This window comes from Narcine bancroftii, chromosome 14, assembly GCF_036971445.1.
Source record: "Narcine bancroftii isolate sNarBan1 chromosome 14, sNarBan1.hap1, whole genome shotgun sequence".
In the NCBI taxonomy this organism is placed as follows: Eukaryota; Metazoa; Chordata; class Chondrichthyes; order Torpediniformes; family Narcinidae; genus Narcine; species Narcine bancroftii.
Genome location: NC_091482.1, coordinates 12,837,895 through 12,858,053, shown reverse-complemented (window position 1 = coordinate 12,858,053; position 20,159 = coordinate 12,837,895). Strand labels below are relative to the sequence as shown.

The 20,159-nt window shown below is 40.1% G+C and overlaps 1 protein-coding gene across 5 annotated transcripts in view; it reads right to left on the bottom strand.

Annotated features, from left to right (window-relative positions):
- taok1a (TAO kinase 1a) overlaps window positions 1–20,159 on the bottom strand; it is a 143,489-nt gene that overhangs the window by 8,407 nt on the left and 114,923 nt on the right. For all 5 annotated transcript variants that reach the window (XM_069910999.1, XM_069910998.1, XM_069910997.1 and 2 more), the window contains exons 13-18: window positions 13,967–14,101; window positions 11,194–11,430; window positions 10,120–10,248; window positions 8,380–8,583; window positions 7,726–7,965; window positions 6,036–6,248 (exon numbers count right to left, since the gene is read on the bottom strand). In XM_069910999.1, the coding sequence (XP_069767100.1) occupies window positions 6,036–6,248; window positions 7,726–7,965; window positions 8,380–8,583; window positions 10,120–10,248; window positions 11,194–11,430; window positions 13,967–14,101 (1,158 nt within the window). The remainder of the gene's footprint in view (window positions 1–6,035; window positions 6,249–7,725; window positions 7,966–8,379; window positions 8,584–10,119; window positions 10,249–11,193; window positions 11,431–13,966; window positions 14,102–20,159) is intronic.

The following is a 20,159-nucleotide window of genomic DNA, read 5'->3' as shown; positions in this document are numbered from 1 at the left end:
TTCTACAGGTGTACCATGGAGAACATTCTGGCTGTTTGTACCTCTGTCTGGTATGGAGGTGCCAAATCTCAGGACAAGGAAAAACTCCAGAGGGTTATTAACTTGGCCTGCGACATCATAGGCACCAGACTCCATTGCATCACGGACATCCAGATTGAGGCGGTGTCTTAAAAAAGCAGCCTCTATCCTCAAAGACCCTCACCACCCAGGCTATACTCTCTTCATTCTGTTACCATTGGGAACAAGGTACAGGAGCCGAAAGACGAGCAGTTAGCGGCATAAGGACAGCTTCTTTGCCGCTGCCATCAGGTTCCTGAATAATCAATGAACTAAAGACACTGCCTTACTTTTTGTGCACTAGTATTTTTATATTATTGTTGTAAGATAGTTTATAATATGAATGATTGCCCTGTGATGCTGCCACAAAACACCGAATTTCGTGACTTGTTCATGACAATAAATTCTGATTCTGAGTGCCCAGGTGGAATATTAGGCATTATACCTCTAATTTTCAGGTAGCCTTGGTTTGTCAGTGCATGAGGTCATGGATAGAAATGTCAGAGTGGAAATGGTTTGTGGAATTAAAATGGTTGGCCACTAGGAGGTCCTAATTATTGCAGCAGACAGAATGAAGGTGCTCAACAGAATGATCTCCCAGTCTGTGTCCATTCTCTACAATGAGAGCACTGGATGCAGTAGACTACCCCTGCTGATACACAAAGCTCTGCAATTCTTCCTCCGCTGCATTGCCAACTAAATTAGTGCTGCCTCCTATACCCATGATGAGCTTTCAACTTTATCCACTTTGTTGCTAACTTTCACCTCGATCTCAAATTCATTTGGTCCATCTCTCGCAACACTCTCCCTTTTCTCGATCTCTTTGCTTCACCTCTGAAAACAAACTCCCCAGATATTTTCTGCAAACCCATCAACTCCCCCAGTTACTTCTTCCCACCCTGTCTCCTACAAGAATTCTATTCCATTTTCTCAATTCCTCCGCTTCCATGACATCTCTCCCATTGATGAGGTCTTCAATTCCAGAACATCCATGATGCCTTCCATCAAAAAACATGGCTTTCCTTCTATTGCCATCAACTCAGCTGTTAGTCTCATCTCCTCTATTTCCCATATATCTGCAGTGGACCCCTCTGCAACAAGGCCAGGATTCCTATTGTCCTCACCTACCACCCCACCTGCCTCATCATTCAACATATTTTCCACAATTTCCGCCACCTACGACCTGATCCCACCACCTTCCTCAAGGTCCTTTCCCTCTGGTACTCCCTCACCACTCATCCCTTCCAACTAATTGCTCTCTTGGTACCTATCCCTGTGACTGCAGGAAATGATCCACTTGAGCCTTCACCTCCTCCTCGCCACCATTCAGGCTCCAAACAGTTTTTCCAAGTGAAGCAATACTTCACTTGTGAATTTGTAGGGTTCATCTACTACATCCAGTGCTCCTGTTGCGGCCTCCTCTTCATCAGAGAAAGTGGACGCAGAGTGGGAGAACACTTGTTGAGCACCTTCACACTGTCCACAATAGTAACAGGGACCTCCAAGTGGCCAACCATTTTAATTGCACACACCACACCTGCAAATTGGCGGAACCACTCCTAATGATCCATGTGGGCACTCCAACAACATCAACTTCTCCAATTTCTATTAACTCTCTTCCTGAGGTCTCTCTCTCTTTCTCTATCCCTCTGTCTCCTTTCCTCCAGTTGTCCAGCCCCTTCCCTATCCGCATCACCTCAGCTTTTTTCTCTTCTACCTTCCCACTAATATCCATAAGAATTGGTTAGAGCTGAAGAATTTGAAATTGTGCTGTCTTCTGCTGCTTGCAAACATTACTGAGAATACAATGGTTAAAAAAGGAAATGATAACTTCCTGAGACTTCTGTAAACCAAAGACATTAGAGAATTTCAAAGCATAATCATTGAACTTGAAATTACAACTTTTGTTAGAATAAATTACATGTCCTTAATGCTTTAGATTGCTTAAATATCAACTTAAGTACTGAAATACAACCTTAAATCAGAGCCCAGTTATTTCTAAGACTCAATTTTGCAAAATTATCCTCCATTTTATTTTTGTGAAAAAAATTGGTATAACATTTCACAAATTAAACTTATATTTATGGATATTATCTCTGTGTGAATTAAAATGGTTGAGTTAACATTTGATGAAAACCCACAGTTAATCACTCAACTGAAAATTACAGATTACTGGTTTTTAGAGAAAAAAACCCAGCATTCGATTGATAAGAAATTTAAGACTGTCTCACCACTAATCATGTCCATGAAATTTCATGGCATGGCTTTTCATCTTTCTAATGCAACCGTGGGATCTAGCCATCCCCTCACAAAAGGCAGAAGAAATAATTGTAGATTCTGAGCAGCCAGTAATAGTGAGATGAAGTCTGAAAATTATCTGAAGAAATTGAACAGGAAGATCATTTCTGCATAACTCGTATCTTATATTTGTGTTTTAACTACACAAGGTACACACCCAGGTGTTGCCAGATATTTCAAAATTATTCTCAACTTGAATAATTTTGCACGTATTGCTCCATCCTGATAGGGTTTTCTTTGAGACAAATTAGATCATTCAGCCTGCCATCCAAACCCACTGTTTGCAGCCCCTGCCCACATTCAATCTGTCTGTCCTCCCGTTACGGCCCATGAGCAATCACCAGATCTCAAGAACAGCATCGCACAAGAACAAGGCTTTTGGGCATCAACATTTACAACAAACATAATGCCCAAATTAGATTAAACTCTGCTGTTTGCACATGACACATCTCCCTATTCTCCTTTCATATTCATGTATCTATCTAGAAGGTTCTTAAATGCAATTCAGTACCAGGTCACTCATCTGAGGGCTACTGGTACCATGTAATTCAGTACTGCCTATTGCATGGTTGGGATGTCTGCGATTAAACCGGCTCCCCCACCAAACTTGCCTGGCGAGGAGGGTGGCTAGATATCCTGCAGGATGAAAAAGAAGACCTGTCAAAGGGCAGACGAACCCTCTTGTAGGATTAACGCTCATTTAGCAAACACGTGGCATGTGAAGCACCAAAAGGGAATCCCTTGCACCAAAGCTGGGTCTGGCCATTCAGTGCAACAGGATTTCCCCCAGCCGTCTTGGACCTCACCATGCCATTGGATGCAGGAGGGAATGTTGAGGGGGTGGGTCTGGACCTGTCCAAACCCTGCTCACCTAAATCCATTCATGCATATGCTGTTCTTTTCTGAAGAGTGGGGTAACCTCATACCAAACCTCCACAAACTGACTGAAAGGAATCATCATCATCCTATGGGATGGAGAGGCAGAAGGAAGGAAATGGAATTAATGCACAGGCTTCCCGCACTACCTCTGGCAGATTATTCCAGGTACTAAACTTAACCCCTCATTTTAAACACATATAGTCTGCCTATCTATACCTCTCTTCATTTTATTAAACTTCTACCAGGTTCCCCCTCAGCCTCCAATACTCTTGCTTAGGTTTCAAATCATAGGTGAATAAGTTACACACAATGACTTGTGGGAAGGACCTCAGCAGCAATTCTCAACAAAAAATGCTTGTTTGAGGAAAGTATCATTTGAAAGACAGACTAGATTTTAAAACTTTTTTGAAAAGAATCAGCACTTGTGTGACTGACAAATCTATCCATCATGCCACAGCTGTCTCGATCACTAGATGATGGAAGTGGAAAAATTACACTTAATTGTAGAAGATTTTTACAAAACGATTGGACTGAACGGATTGGAGGTTTCAGCAGTTTCTCTCTACTGCAGGTCAAATTGCTTTTTGGAAGTTAACGCAATAAGGCCATAGATGGAGCAGAGTTTATGTGTCGTTCTGTCTTATTACAACACAGGAGGCCATTCTGCTCATCATGTCTCAGCAGAACAAACCCATTGCCTTCCTTAATTTTCCACAGCCACATTTTTCCTTAAACCATCTCAGAAGATGCCAGTTTGATTCATTTTGCCACATGGCTACTTTCAGGGGTAAATTACAGTGCCAATTAACATCACCACATCTTTCTACTTAGCTATGATCATTTCTCCAATTATTATGGTATTTCTTCATGAAAAAGATTGCTGGAAACAGAACTCCAGTGAGTTTAAATGGAACACAGGAAAGAGGGTCCCAGTGAGTTTAATGGAGCATAGGAAACAGGACCTGCATGAGTTTAAATGAGCACAGAAAACGTGCCCCACTGAGCCTGATAAGAACCATCACATGCTAGATTACCAAAGTTCTGTTGCAAAATACAGTAGTCATTTTTCTAATGCTTAAATATAAGAAATTAACATGTTCCACTTTTGCAAATGTTAATCTAGATTCTGCAACTATAATATGCTCTTTGTACCACAAAACTGGCATCAACTTAGTAACCTACAGACATGGATATTTTAAAATGGAACCTTGAAAGAAGATAAACAAGAAACACACGTGCAGGAATCTATGAGCACATAATGAGAAGTTGAAGGGACACAGGCCAGGCAGTATCCATGGAGAAAAATTATCAGTCAACATTTTTGGTTGGAACCCTTTTATTTTAAGACTTGATAAAGGTTCCCAACCTAATGAGTTATCTGACCATTTCTCTGCATGGATGCCATCTGACTTGTTGAGTCCCTCCTGTTATTCATTAGCCGTTTTCACACCACAGGTGAGTGGTGACCCTATTTTGCCCAGGTGAAATTCCCACGAATTCAGGACCTCCCAGGCCTTCTACACCACGGTCCAAATTCCTGGGAATTTGCCCTCCTCGGCAATTTAGGGGAGTCCCGCCCCAACACTCACAAGAGTAAGAGCAAGTTCACCCTCCTCCCCGTCTGTCGGTCAGTCACTCGCTCGTCCGTCAGCTCCCTCCCCGCACTGTGGGATGAATGGCCGACTTCACTTTCCATAATCCCTCATGCACCTGGATTTTCCAGAGCGGTTCCAGCTGCATGAGGGATCATGGTTGATGACAGCCATTCAACCCGCATTGTGCTGAAGCGGTTCGTTGTTTCAGGAGGTAGGTATCTTTTAATTCCCTATGTGACACAGCACGTAAACACTGACATCACAAAACTGCCCCTGCTTGGCCATCATAGGGAGAGGGTGGTCTGGAAAAATTACCCGGGACCCCAGCCTTACCTACGAGGAAGGGCCAAGGACTCGTTTAAAATTCCCAGGCCGACCTTTTCACACCACAGGTTCGTGGGGGGGATTCCCGGGAAAATTTCCTGAGAATTTTCATTTTTAGTGCAATGTGAAAAGGCATATTGTTTGTTCCTCCAAAATTATTATTTATGATTCAGTACTCCTTCATAATCTGTGCTGTCCTTTACCACACTCAAGAGAAATAGGTTGAAGTTTCACTGCACAATACCCTAACAACATTATTTTTTGCTGTTTCAGGCTTGAATGAGATTTATAGCAAAGTGAATTATACCTACTGCTTAACAAACTATTTGGCCCGTAAAAACTAATTTTGGGATGGGTATCTTTCTCATTGGAAGCCTTTTCTTCCAAACTGAATGGAATGTTGAACCATCAAGTTAGAAAATTATATAATTAGAACTCCAGTTAAATGCTTTCTTGCTAATGTGAATTAGTACACATCTAGAAATATACAATATTCTACTTTAGCAATAATTAATATCATTTTACAGCATATCATGAGATAATAAATATATGATGTGCTTCAGACAGGGAAAGGAATATTTTGGAACCCTGATCTTTGCATTCAAGACAGAATGTTGTACATGAATATGTCAAAAGTTAACAAAACGGATGTAGCAAGACTCACAATAATTGCATTGTTACTTTATTACAAAATCAAATTATAACCAAAAAAATGAGAGCATTGGTTGAACCAGTATTGGAGCAATTAGCAACTTTATTATTATAAATATATGCTTCAAAGATATTCACCATCATCATTCTGAAGCCAATCCTTGGTGGGCTGCTTCTATCAAGTGAAGAAGTCGAATAAAATTGGATTAAAAATACAAAATTTTTACTCACCGCTTGTGTTGACAACATTTCATTTATACTGTGATCATACTGTTCTGCAAGTATGGCTAGTTTCCGTGTCTGCTCATCCTTCAGTCGTTTCAATACAGCTTTATGTTCACTCTTAGGCGTAGTTTCCAACAAGTGGTTGCGAAGTGCCTTGTACTGTCGTGTTTGGATCTTGCAAGTATCCTGGAATTGCTTCTTGATTTGTAATTCTTTTGACTACAAAACATATAAATTCATTTCAAACATCTCATTCATTTCAAGTGTCCACAGAACAAAATTTTATATTTATATTTTGCTATTCATTTTTAAAACATCTTCAGAAGCACACAAGTTCAGCATAATTAAAATGCAGACAGGCCAATAAACATTGTGCACAACGTTATTGCTTTTGGACACGCATATCTTTACTCCACAATGGCTCAGGATTGCTGATCTTGGGAGAGAGATGCCTGGGAGTGAACAGAGAGATGGGATGTGGGAACTCAGCTGTCCAGCTGCAGGGTTTGCCACAGGATACTGGAGCATGATCAGGTCTTATGGTGGGGAGCTCGAAGCAGACCTGGTGAGTAGCGGGTGCTGTGTCGAAGGAATCAGGTTAAAATCTTCAAAAGGATCAGTTTAGTCCGTGGTGATGGACCAAGCAAGCTTAATACTTTTTAATAAGCAGAAGGCAACATCTAATCCAATGTGATTAGATTAGAGTGTACACATTAAATACCCATAAATGAACTTTGAGTAGAGTGCTGTTCAAATATGCATAAAAGCTGTCTGAAACCACCAAGACCAAGGGAAGCCTGATTAACTTGGCTTCAATTCCATGTCACAAAAGTTCAGTAGCAAACAGAATTGCTTTGAATTTACATGAATAACCATTCCACATGCAGAAACTTTAAAAAGTTTCAATAATTGAAAACTAATTCACAAAAATGGAAAGATCTTCTATTGCTGACCAGCAACTTTTGTTCTCTTTCTTTAGAAATTTGCTTGTAATAGTCATGTCTGCTAGTGAATTGGCGTGTTGGAACTGTCTGTCAGCAAATTTTAAGTTCAAATCCCTTCACTGGGATTTCTTGAGGAAGGGATGCTGACTTCGAAAGAAAAAGTTAAACACTGTTCAACATTTATCTTTTAGGATATTAGTAACACATTGTAAAGATAAATCTTATGTAAATGACAATTGCATGTTAGAATTTGAGATTTATTTCCTTTGGTGCAAATATTTTAAATGTGCAATCTTTTGATAAGCTCAATTGTTCCCACAATAGACTAGGGGGGGTATAAACACATGACCCACGGATATTTTACAATTGATAAACTGGATTATTGCGGCTTTGAATCTGGAAACAACGAAGACCCCTCCCAAATCGTAACCCCTGACAATTATAAAAACAGCATAATAAACCCCTGAAGACTATCAACACTAACCTTAAATTTAGAATGCAAAGCGAATAACTTAAATCGTAAGTAAGACAATATCAAGTTAAATCAGTCAAGTTTACATAGATAAGACAAAATTAATGTTGCAAGCTTATAAGAGATGGAAACAAAAATCTGCTTTCTACACCCCATCAGATCGCCAGTGAAGAGTGAAATCACAATGAGGTCATGGAGTGATCTTCTAAAGTGCAGAAAAGGTTACCCAAAAGCAGCAAGGATATTGAAAGCAGAATCCTTTTATAGCCATCCTCCATACCTTCAGGCTCTTGGGTTGCTGCCGGACTTCCATTCCATGTTTGCGCCGCAGCTCTCGCTCTCGACGTTTGTTGTACTCCAGTTGATTTGTGAGCTCGGTTTGATGCTGCAGCCTGATGAGCTCGCTGCGCATACGCTGAATGGTATTGAGATGGCGGAATTCCAGTTCCTGCATGGATTCATGATGACGCAGTAACATGGCATGTTCCAGATCTTTCTGTGTTTGTTTTTTGTTCAGCTCCTAGGAGGAAGATCATATCTACAGTAAAAACCCAAGGCACAGCCATGTACGATGAAATCCAACAATTTCTTTTTGATTAAAGATCAGTGACCGGTAGTTGGTTTGATTGCTTTTCCTTCTACAACTGTCACCTGGCATTAGTATTCCCAGCCTTTTCAGCTGAGCATTTGCTCAGTCTTTGTGGCAATCAAAGAATTCTGCCTTAAGCTTTTAATGAATCAGAACTATGGCAGAGCATGGCAGAATTTCTGTTCCTCCTGACCCTGGGTACTCATGCAATGCTTTTTACCTCTGACCAAAGAACTGAATAAGCCTGAGTTCTGATGAGCACCGAACATTTGACCATTCACATACTAAGAACATGATGACATTTAACTTTTTACTGGAACAGCCACTGTCAATCGAGCAGCGTACCTCTCGTGCTAGATCCTGCTCAAGGTTGTGACGTGAAAGCAACATTCTCCGCTTGAAGCGCCGACATTCCAGCTCTAAGTATTGGCGTTGGCGCCGCAGTAAGTTAGCTTCTTCTTCAGCCTGAAAATGCTGGAAATTTTCCTTCTGCTTTGACAACCATTCTTGTTTTTCCTTCTTTGGGGTACTCTGATTTTCACTCAGTTCCTGTCAAAAAGAATCACAAGTCATACAGCAGTGAAACAGCCTCTTTGGCACAACCCGCCGATGTCATCCAAACTAGTCTCTGATCTGATCATATCCATCCACTCTTTTCTTAAACATTCCAATAGTACCTGCCTCAACCAACCTCCTTTGGCGAACACACAATGGTTAGCAACCATTGCCTCTAAAAACCTGATCAGCACCTTCCCTCACAGGTAGTCTCTCTACACTGGCCCACACAAAACTGCTAAGGGAAGACCAGTGTCACAGCAGAAAAAAGCAATGGAGTGGGCAGGAGCTCATAGCAGGTTCCCGAAACAAAAAAAAGTCATTAATGCATCTCTGAACATAATGCTTTTAACATTCGTTTCCATTAGCGCTCACATTCCTGAGAGCCAATGTAAGGTTACAGTGTAAAGCAGGTAAGTGACCGAGAAATATAGTGCAGAATTAATAGCTGCTTCATTTTGGTTATGTTACATGGAACAGTCTATTCAAGTATAGAAAAGATAATTAAAGCACTAACTTTAGAAATTGGATAAAGAGTCCAGGGTAGGCTTAGTTTGAAAAATGTCAAGTGGGAAAAGTAGTTATCTTTTAGGTCTAAGAAGAACAAGTTTTTTTTAAAGTCCTTTAATATTGAAGAAATGGTGATAAATGAGGAGAATATAGTGGGGTGGGTGGAATTATAGGTTAATATGGTCACAACTTGCTTGACTGTTCTAGAAAGTTGCTGAGAAGCTTGAAAGTTTAATTGAGACAAAAAAATCTGTACAATTTAGTTAAAAATTACAATGTGGCCTAAATTACAATGGGTGCTGAACAAGAACAATACAGCACAGTACAGGCTCTACAGCCCTCGATGTTGTGCTGGCCCATATATTCCTTCCTAAAAGTTGCAATATGGCTGTAATGTGCTGACAAGCTTACACACATCTTTGGAAAATTACCAAGGAATTTCTTGCAGCAAACATGAAATTTGATCATGATGTTTCAAGCTCAGAATCTCTTCTGCACCTTTTAACAGTTGAAATGAAACAGTTTGGCGTACCAGAAGAAAATAAGTGCAAAATAGGTCATATGAAAACCTGAATGTAAAATAAATTCCAGAACGTTTATACAACTTTTGAAAAGAACCTTTGAACTGCAAAGTAACATTGAAATATAACTAACAGTATAAATAATTTTACTTTCTGGTAGAAGTATATCACAACTTGTAACAGTGTAAAGTAAAATGCTATAAAGCAATATTATTAAAGTTATCAAAATGGTGATATCAGAGAAATTGACCCAGTCAAGATTTTCAATGAACACAGGCTCTTTATAGACCTAATGTTTTTTTTTTGTAGAGGTTTTGCTTAATATCGCTACAGGCAATGCTGCAATAAATATTACTATTTCAATACTGCTAATAGAGCGGAGAATGCTTTAAGAACTGACAGAGTGTATTCAAAAGTCCCACAAAGTTATTTTTTCTTGAAAAGGATCCTTTAACAGCTTTAGCATTCACCATTAAGGAAGAAACTAATCTACTTTTACCTCTTTCAGTTGTTCTTTGCGTAGTTTATATTCTCTTTTTTGGGATTCTAGAAAGCTGCTCAATTCCTTCTTCTGCTGTGCTTGTATGTGTTGTTGAAATTTCTTTTCTTCAGTAGAAACTGCTTTGGTCTAACCACACAAATTAAAATATTTGAAACGAGCACATATACTAGCTTAAAAAATGCAGAACAAGTCTAGCATGCAGAAAGCTGGCATTCCACGAATATTTTGCAACACCTGCTGGCAATGTAACATTTTCTTATATGATATTTTCACGCTACCTTCCCAAACATCTACTTTAGTTGGGTTTTTTTAAATTATCTCTCTATTTTGCCAGGTCTTCTAATACAATTCCTAATGTTTTATCTGAGAATCCAGTTTTTTTTGGTTGATTGCACTATTTATTTTACGGTTCCAAAACTGTTGGTTGACCTATCCAACATTCAGTGCAGAAACTACCTCTAATTAAATCTCAGGTCCCTTAACTGGCAACTGCAGAACTGTCCACTTGCAATATTCTTGATTTTCCCCCATAACACCTCAATTCTACAAATTCAGTTATTTGAATAAGAGGAAGTGAACGTATAACACCTGGAGTTTGTGTTATCACAGTGCTCCAGATCACATGTGGTTCGGCAGGATGTGTGTTCATCTTGGACTGGAGAAAAGATGTTTCATGTACAGTCAGATGATAATATACTTGATAGTGGTCATGTTAGTGGATTGGCAAATCAGGGATCTACCCTAATGGTCTGGAGACCAAGGTTCTAATTACACCATAGCAGAAATAGAATTTAAAGGTTAGTCACAAATAGCATCTAAAAAAACTAGCAGAAATGTTGCAAGAAAATGTCCTTTAAATGAAGGACTATCTATCCTTATGTGACTTGATTCTTAAATGGTCTCTGAAATAGCCTAGCAAGCCAAATAACTGAATGGTGGCCTAAAACTAAACCTTCCAATCAATGAATTACTAAAAAAAGTTAATTTGTTTTGTTATTAACTTAGAAAAATAATTGCAATTCCTAGGAAAAACAGACCATGTTACAAATCCACTACATCTGAAAAAAATACCTCTTTTTCCATAATACCCAGATGTTTCTTAATGAGTTTCTCCATCTCAGCAGCAAAACTGTTGCGCTGTGTTTCTAGCTCCTTATCAAGACGTAGCCGGTGTTCATCCATCTCCGCTTTCAATTTGTTTTCCAGTGCCATGAGCTGCTTTTGATGCTGGCGTCGCATGCGCTTGTAACCAGACATCTGCTCTCGAAGTTCAGAATCTTGTTCATGCTCTTGAATTTGCCTTGTAACCTGCATATGTGATCATAGCGTAACACACCAAGTCAAAACCTGCGAACCACCAGGAAGTGGTCAAATTATCCTTGGAAAATTGTTGATCATACTGTATCTTTACAGATCATCAACAAGGCAATAACCAGTATATTTATTTCATGCAAATTTTAGATAAGGTTATTAAGATGAGTGCATCAGAGCATGAGAAATAAAAGCCATAGTTGGGACCCTCTTGCCTAATTCACCATTCATTAAGAGCACAACTTCATTTTCAATCTGAGCACCACTTTCCTACATGAGGCTTATATTCCCACATGTCCTGAATATCCAAAACCCAATCTCTGACTTTCAAAGTCCTCTTGGGTAGTGAACTCTGAAAATTCACACTGGGTGCGAATACATTTCATCTCACCTCTGCAGCTAACTCCTTATTGTCTGAACAACACACATGTATTGCACTAGATCTCTCACTTCATGAAGTGATTTCTGCAACCATCTGCTGGTCACGGCCATTTAATCTGAAAGTGACCCATTTATCCCTGTTCTCTTTTCTGTACATTAACCAATCCTCACTCCACATTTGAACTTTAACTATGATATTGTGTTCTAATTTTAACGGTTTCTTGTATGGCACTGGCCTCATGAAAGTCCAAATGAACATCAGTTGGCTTGTCCTCATTGACATAGCTAGTGAAATAATTTCAAATGTATATTGTTCACGGTGTAAAGCAGGGGTAGCCAAACCTTTTTGGTTGTGGACCACATACAGAAAAATACAAGGAGTCACAGGCCAAACAATAGTAAGCCCGGCAGTGTGAGTCTGCTGGTTGGGTATACTGCGTCCTGTGCTCCCGGTGTGGTCTTCTGTATATTGGCGAGACCCGACGCAGACTGGTAGACTGTTTCGTTGAGCACCTACGCTCTGTCCGCCTGAGGAAATGCGATCACCCAGTGGCCACACATTTCAATTCTACATCCCATTCCCAGTCTGATTAGTCCATCTACGGCCTCCTCTTCTGTTGAGATGAGGCCATACTCAGGTTGGAAGATCACCTTATATTCTGTCTGGGTAGCCTCCAACCAGATGGCATGAACATTGATTTCTCCAACTTCTGTTAACAACCCCCCCATCCTTTTTTCCCCATCTCACCCTATCCTCCCCTCTCTCCTTTTCCCCTTGCCTATTCTCCATATACCTCCTAACCTCCTCTCCCCCTCCAATAGGCTCTCTAAGCATTCCTTCCTATTATACGTCTTTCAGCCTATTACAGATACCCCCATTCTCTTCCTTTAGCCATCACCAGTCTCCCCCTCCTTCAAATCTCTGAACATCCTTTTCTTTCACCAGTCTTGACAAAGGGTCCCAACCCGAAATGTTGATTTACTGCTTCTACTAGATGCTGCCTGGCCTGCTGTGTTCTTCCAGCATTTGTGTATTTTAATTTTATTTATTCTAATTTGGAATGGTTTTAAAAAAGCAAGATGCATGTTGAAGACAGTGGAAAAGTTTGAATATCCAAGAGGATTAAGAAAATGGATGAAATCATCCCAGAAATCATCCTTCTCTTGGGGACAGAAAGCAATTGTGTTGGACTGTGCACATGCAAGCCTCTGTGTGAAATTAGAAGTTTGATTGCTATGGAAGAGGGAACATTCAAGCTACAAGAATTCCTTATCATACCACCTAACAAAAAAAGGAAAAGGAAGAGTGATGACAAAGAAGCAGAATTATTGGGGGTGGGGGGGGGGAGGGTGGGGGGGGAAGAGAAGAAGGCAGAAGAGGGGACAGAGAAAGACCAAGATAGGCAAGACACTCTAATTAACTGTATGCACCTGAACTTAGTGGAACAATAGACAATAGGAGCTGGAGTAGGGCATTTGGCCCGTCGGGCCAGCACCGCCATTTTAGATCATGGCTGATCATTACCATCAGTACCCCTTTCCAGCCTTATCCCCATAACCCTTAACTCTGTCACCCACAAGAGCATCATAATATTTAACTATGCAGAATGCATGACTTTAAAATGAGACAAATCCATTTGAAAGTCCAGATAATGCTACATATGCCTATCCAACCTCCTGTCTCAATTTTGTGTCATTATGTTATATTAAAACTTCCAGTTCCGAACAGAAATCTTGTCAAGTTCCTTTCGTGCTGGTCAGTAGGTGGTGCTGTGGGGTGAGATTTGAAATCTTTCCATTTCACTACCATTAATTCGTTAAGAGCAGTGTATATGGGACATTTAACAGAGATCCAAGCCATAGATATCTGCCAGAAAGGAATTTTAAAAGCAAAGCTAAATAAACAAAGGGTGGGGGGGCTTTGATACATCCAAATTTGAGTATTCTCACTTTGGTGAATAACCTGAAAATTATTTTAAATACTTCTTGAAAGTACACGCAGGAATGGATACCAAACCCACCACACTGCAGCCACCTGGTCCTCAAGTTACCAGGCTAGTCAGAGTTCAATCAGATTCATACAAGCATGGTTTTCACAGGAATAACTTTATATAAGGCCATAGCCAGTTTTCAACTAAATAAAAGTACTCACCAAGGAAGCTGTACGTATTGTGGCAAAATGTTCTCGATTCCGGTAGTGTGATTTATGCCGTGAAACTGGTGGTGGTGACTGTGGTTCTGAGCACCTGGGTCTGTGCTCAACCTCTTCGCCATAGTGATCGTGATCCTGACAAGTAGAATACAAAAAAATTAGGGTCAAAAAGTAAATACAAAAGTTGGTTTTGAACCAGGTGTTCTTTTCAAAATGAATTCCAAACATAATGTGGCAGGTACATCCTTGTTTCTTAATTCTAATTCTTACCTGATAACAATAATTGAGCCAAGCCAGCACAAAACTAACTTATCTATACGTATAAATGCTTATGGATCTACAAATGAGGGTTACATAATGTACTTTTTTGGACGGACATGCAATGTTCAAAACTGTGCAATGTACTCAAACAATTTTCCTTTAAAGGGTTACTTTACTGGAAGTCAGAACAGACAGAATATTAGAATATATATCTAGCACTTTTAAGACCAGACTCAACAAACTCTTCAACTCATTTTTGCTGCACTGAAACCAGGAAGTCCAATTGTTCTGCAATTTTAAGCTTGCACAGGGTGTGTACCAATCAAAAAGACCAAAATAAAGATCCACGTGCTCATATGACATGGGAGGCCACTACAAACTACCAAAACAAAGTCAATAGAACACAATTGAATTAAAGAGGCAATAAATATAAAGATAGATCATAAATATTCACTGTTTTCCTATGCAAAAAAGTGACTCATCAATAGTGCAGACAGTCCTTTTGTGGTGGTGGAGCAGTCCAAGATTCGTGTAAATTTGCCCTTTAATTAAATGCATTATTTAACTATGCCATTCACCTCAATTATATTTTTGAACTCTAACAGTAGCTAATGTTCCCCTTTTCCTTCTGTAAGTGCTTTGAAAATTTGTACTGTATTTGAAATCTTAAAATTCTACTTCTAACAAATAATAAATGGATAGATATAATTGCAAATAAATTAAGATTCAATAACTGACTGCTTAAACTTCAAAGTTTATTTCTCAAGCTGGACAGTGAAATGAATAAAAAGATGTAAAGATGACTCAATAAATCAACTAATAGAAGTAGCAACCCCAACCAGTTTCCAAAACAGCCACAAGATGGAATACTTTCAGTGAAAGAAGGAAAAATTAGTAAGGAGCATTCCCACTTCACATCATGAGTAATTATCGAAACAAGTCCAATTTACAGCACATACTAATGAAGGATGGTGGACATACCAAATTAGTTGACATGGGAAGAAAATAGAGAAAAGTATAAAAGAACCAGCTATAATCCAAAGGGCAGAGGTTTGGGGATGCAAATCAACCAGGCTGACAAGATAAGTTTTTATGAAGGCTCAAAAGAGAAAGAGGAATGAAAAGATGGACACATAATCAGAGAATCTTGGAATAGACGTGGAAGTGACAGAGGATGCACAAAACCTGGGACCACTGAAGGGTGACAGGAAGTTGGAGGAGTTGGTCAAAATAAGGTAGAACAAATTGATGGAGACATTCAAATATCGAGTACTGCTCAGGATAAACTTCTTCAGACAAGCAGAAGCTAGAACGTGGAACTTGCTACACAAGAGAAGTGAAGACAAATAACGTGCAAAGAGAAGCTAGATAAAAAAGTAGGAGAGAGGATTATGCCGATCGGCTTGGAGGAGTGGCTGCAAGGATGGGAGCAAGAACAACAGAAATGACTAACCAACTGCACAGAGAGAGGCTATGTAGTTCACCCACTACTGTGTACAAGTTGTCATGATGTGGCATTTCTCACATTAAGAATAAGGCAATGAAGAAGCAACACAAGTTGATCCTGGTTATGAAGGAAAAGAGGTTAGAATTAGAGGATGGGACAAAAAGGAATAGCTTCTAGAATTATTCTGAAACAACTGCAATATTGTATGCAAATTCAAAAGCAAAGAATTCCCACTGGAAGAGAAAGCAACAATTAGTGGTCTATAAAAGAATTACCAAGAGCACAGAGGGATGCAAAGAGGAATATGGATAACTACTAAGTAATTTTGAATATAAGGACAAAGGTTCTGAAACTGCCGGTGAAAAGCAAGGGCATCCCAGCAGATATAAATATATGATTTTGAGTGAGCAGCTATATAGTCAAGTCACCTTTATTTATTGTTCATACCATGTTCGCAGAGGGCAAGATCGTGTTTCTCCAGGACCATGGAGCATATTTATATAAATATACGTTAGAATAGAAGTTAAACACATTTAAAATATTAAGACTTGTTCATTAACAGTCCACAGAACCCTATCCCAAAATGTTCTGGGAGTTCGGGAGTCTGATGGCTTGGGGGGGGGGGGGGGGGGGGTGGGGGGATAAAGCTCTTGCCCAATCTGGATACAAGGACCAAATTGCTGTGGTATCTCCTATCAGATGGCAGAAGGGAGAACAGTTTACGTGAGGGGTGTGTGGAGTCCTTCACAGTGTTTATTGCCTTTCGTCAACATTGAGTGTTGTAAATGTCCTTCAAGGTAGGAAGAGAGCCCCCAATGATCTTTTCTACTGATTTCACTATCCTTTGTAGGGTCTTGCGGTCCAAGGTGGTACAGCTTCCAAACCATGCGGTAATGCAGTTGCACAGTATGCTCTTGATACATCCTCGGTGGATTATAGCCAGGATAGAGGGTGGAAGATGAACTTTCCTCAGCCTTCACAGGAAGTAGAGGCACTGTTGGGCTTTCTTGGCTATGGATCTTGTGTTAAGGGGATCATATGAGGTTCTCCACCAAGTACACTCCAAGGAACTTGATATTCTTGACGACCTCAATGGTAGAGCCATCAATGGTCAGGGAAGCCTGGTCCCCCTGGGTTCTCCTGAAGTCAATAACCATCCATGATGTTTTTTTTAATGTTCAGATACAGGTTGTTGGCAGTGCACAAGTGACTGCACTTCATCTCTTGTACGATGACTCGTCATTCTTACTGATCAGACCCTCCATGGTTGGGTTGTCAGTGAATTTGATGATATGGTTTCAGCTGTGTTTAGCTGCACAGTCATGGGTCAGCAGAGTGAACAGCAGTGGACTTGGAGATGCTGTTACCGATCCGGACTGCCTGAGGTCTCCCTGACAGGAAGTCAAGAATCCAATTGCAGAGGGACGTGTTTAGACCCAGCAGGCTCATCTTCCTTACCACATATGGTTTGATTGTGTTGAATGCTGAGCTGAATAAACAGCATTTGAAAATACAAGTCCTTGTTTTCCAGGTGGGTGAAGGCTAGACGGAGGGCAGTGGCGATGGCATCGTCCATAGAGCGGTTGGGTCTGTATGCAAACTGCAGAGGGTGCGGTGGCGGGGAGAAACAGTTGAAGCATGATAGATGGCTGGAAAAGAGAATGAACTGGATAGATAGGAAAATAAAGAAATAGATAGAATGAGGATGGGACTAAAGGAAACCAGCTTTTGAGTGGTAACTGAGAGGAACGATTGTTGGATAACAATGACTTTGAAAGCAGCACAAAGAATGGAATAAACTGCTGACAAAGGGCATTGAAAGAGTGATAAATGGCATCACAAGCAAGTAATATTGAGGATGAACTTTGACAAAGTATTTGTGGTCAAGGATGTATCCACGATCTCTGGCAGAGCACTAATGTGTGGCCAAGTAGCAATCAGATTAGAGCTTCAAACATGGATAAGTGGGGAAATGGTGAAGCAACAATTCATTTCAAGACTAGAGATGAGTAGAATGGGCTGAAGGCCATTCTAAAATTCTTTTGAGATGTTAGTGGATGAAGTAATAATGCTGGGCACAGGTGAAGGTTAAGGGGTGAACAACTCAAAACGAAGCATTCAAATACAAGCAAGAACAGACAATTTAAAATTGAGATGGGAATCACATTTAGAGAGAAGTGCAAAAAAAATTATTTATACATTGGTGCACACAGTACTTGCAATAAAATAGAAAGCTATACATTGCAAGGAACCAGGTGTAATGGGAATTATTGAGACACGGTTGAAGTAAAATCTTGGTTGTTAAATAAACACGGCAGTGTACCGGATACTTAGAAGAGCCAGAGAAGACAAAAGGGGTAGAGCAGCCATTTCAAAAGAAAATAAACCACAGACAGAAATGACAATTCTAACAAGAAAGACAAGAAGAATTAATGTTGCTAAAAACAGAACTGCATAAAGCATCAGACTATCAACCTGATTGTGTAAGGGAAGTGGAGTAAGAAATGCACAAAAGAGTAAAAAGCAAAATTATCGATGTGGATTTCAGCTAGCATAAAATAAGTAAGAGGACAGGAGCAATGGGTAAAGGGGAATGAAAGAATGAAGCTCATGGATATCCAAAATTTATTTTGAACCATTCAATTGGAGAGGACTTTGGTAATCAGGAATTACAGTTCAAAAGATCAGTAAAACTGGAGGAACATTTAAGAGAAAGTAACCATTAGAGTACAATCTGGGGAAATAATTTAGACAAGTCTTTCAAAGGCAAGTGGAAAGTATTTTATCCCACTCCTGAGATAACTAGTAGAGGATGAAAGTGACTAACCTGGTTTTGTAGCCATGGTGATTGTAACTGGTCCACCTAGGTTTCTGGTCATTGATGGATCCCAGCTCATTTCTTGTAGGTTATATAATCTCTTGGTGCCTGCCACATTGACCACCGCCAGTGGGCTGATCTCGCCTCAAACCGTGCATCTTGGCGCCTCACAGTTCGGCGGGCAGCAACCTCCTTTGAAGAAGACCGCAGAGCCCACCTCACTGACAAAAGACAAAGGAGGAAAAACCCAACACCCAACCCCAACCCACCAATTTTCCCCAGCAACCGTGTCTGCCTGTCCCGCATTGGACGTCAGCCACAAACGAGCCTGCAGCTGACGTGGACGTTACCCCTCCATAAATCTTCGTCCGTGAAGCCAAGCCAAAGAAAGAAAAATATAATGAAGGGAATGCATTGAATATCAAGAGCAGAAGCATTTGTCCGTCTTGTGAGAGATGGCCATTGCCTGTCACTTCTGTGGCACAAAGGCTACTTGCAACTTTATCAGACCATGTCCAAAGTGAACTAATGCTGAACATGGGCAAAGACTGCTTCATTTTATGAGTTTTTTAAAAAAAAAAGAATTGAACATTACCCAATCTTCAACAAACATTTCTACATGACTTTATGATGAAGGAAAGTCATTCATGAAACTCTTGACGGTAGTTTGCCCTGAGGATCTTTACGATATCAACCAGAGAAGTGCTTGCTTCTTGATATCCATTAACTTCAGTTTTACAGGATTCCCTGATGTCATACTTAGTTACATTTGGCTTTGATGTCAAGAGTAGCCACTCTAATCTCACCTCTGGAATGTAGTTCTTAGGTGTACATTTGGAGTAAGGCTGTGAAGAAGTTTGTAACTGTGTAATCCTGCTTAAACACAAACTAGCTTTGGTTAGCAAGTTATTGGTAAGTATTACTTGATAGCATTATTGATGATACAATCTATCACTTTGCTGATGAATGAAAGGTTAACTGATTTTGTCCATGGTCATTCACTTTGGACTTGGAAAAAAAATAGAATAGGCACTTGATAAAAGGTAAAAAGACAGAATAGCAGAAATCAGAATTAGCCTGAGGGCCGAGTTTGGAAAATATTAAAATTGGAATGCTGGCCTTTACAAGGTTGGGAAACAAGGCGAATGATGCTATAGCTAACCAATATCCGAGGCAGATCACACCTGCAATTACATGGGGGGGGGGGGGGGACAATTTTGTGCAATCCACGTCAGAAGGGAAGGATATACAAAATATATTTGTGTTTTTCATAAATCTATACAAATAGACAAATTTGGCTGCAAATTCTCTCAGTGGTGAAAGGTCTGTGTGTTAATTAACTTTATCTAAACCCAACTGTGAAATGTGACAGGACCTTTCATTCGCCATAATGCACATATAGAAATTTGATTTGAAGGGGTTGAGCGAGTTATTGCTCTGGCGTCCAGCCGACTTGTCATCACCTGTATAAAATTTTTTTTTGGCCCAGCTGTCAGCATCATTAGCCCCTGGTTTTGATTGAGGTGCACATGATTTTAATGAGTTTGGATATGGTAAATGGGAGGAGGCCAGTCACAAAGCCAATGGCTGAAAGTCTTGGTGTATAGGTTTGAAATGCGAGGTGATTTTTGTTTTAAACGTGGAACACCTCATCTTCCAACTGGGCT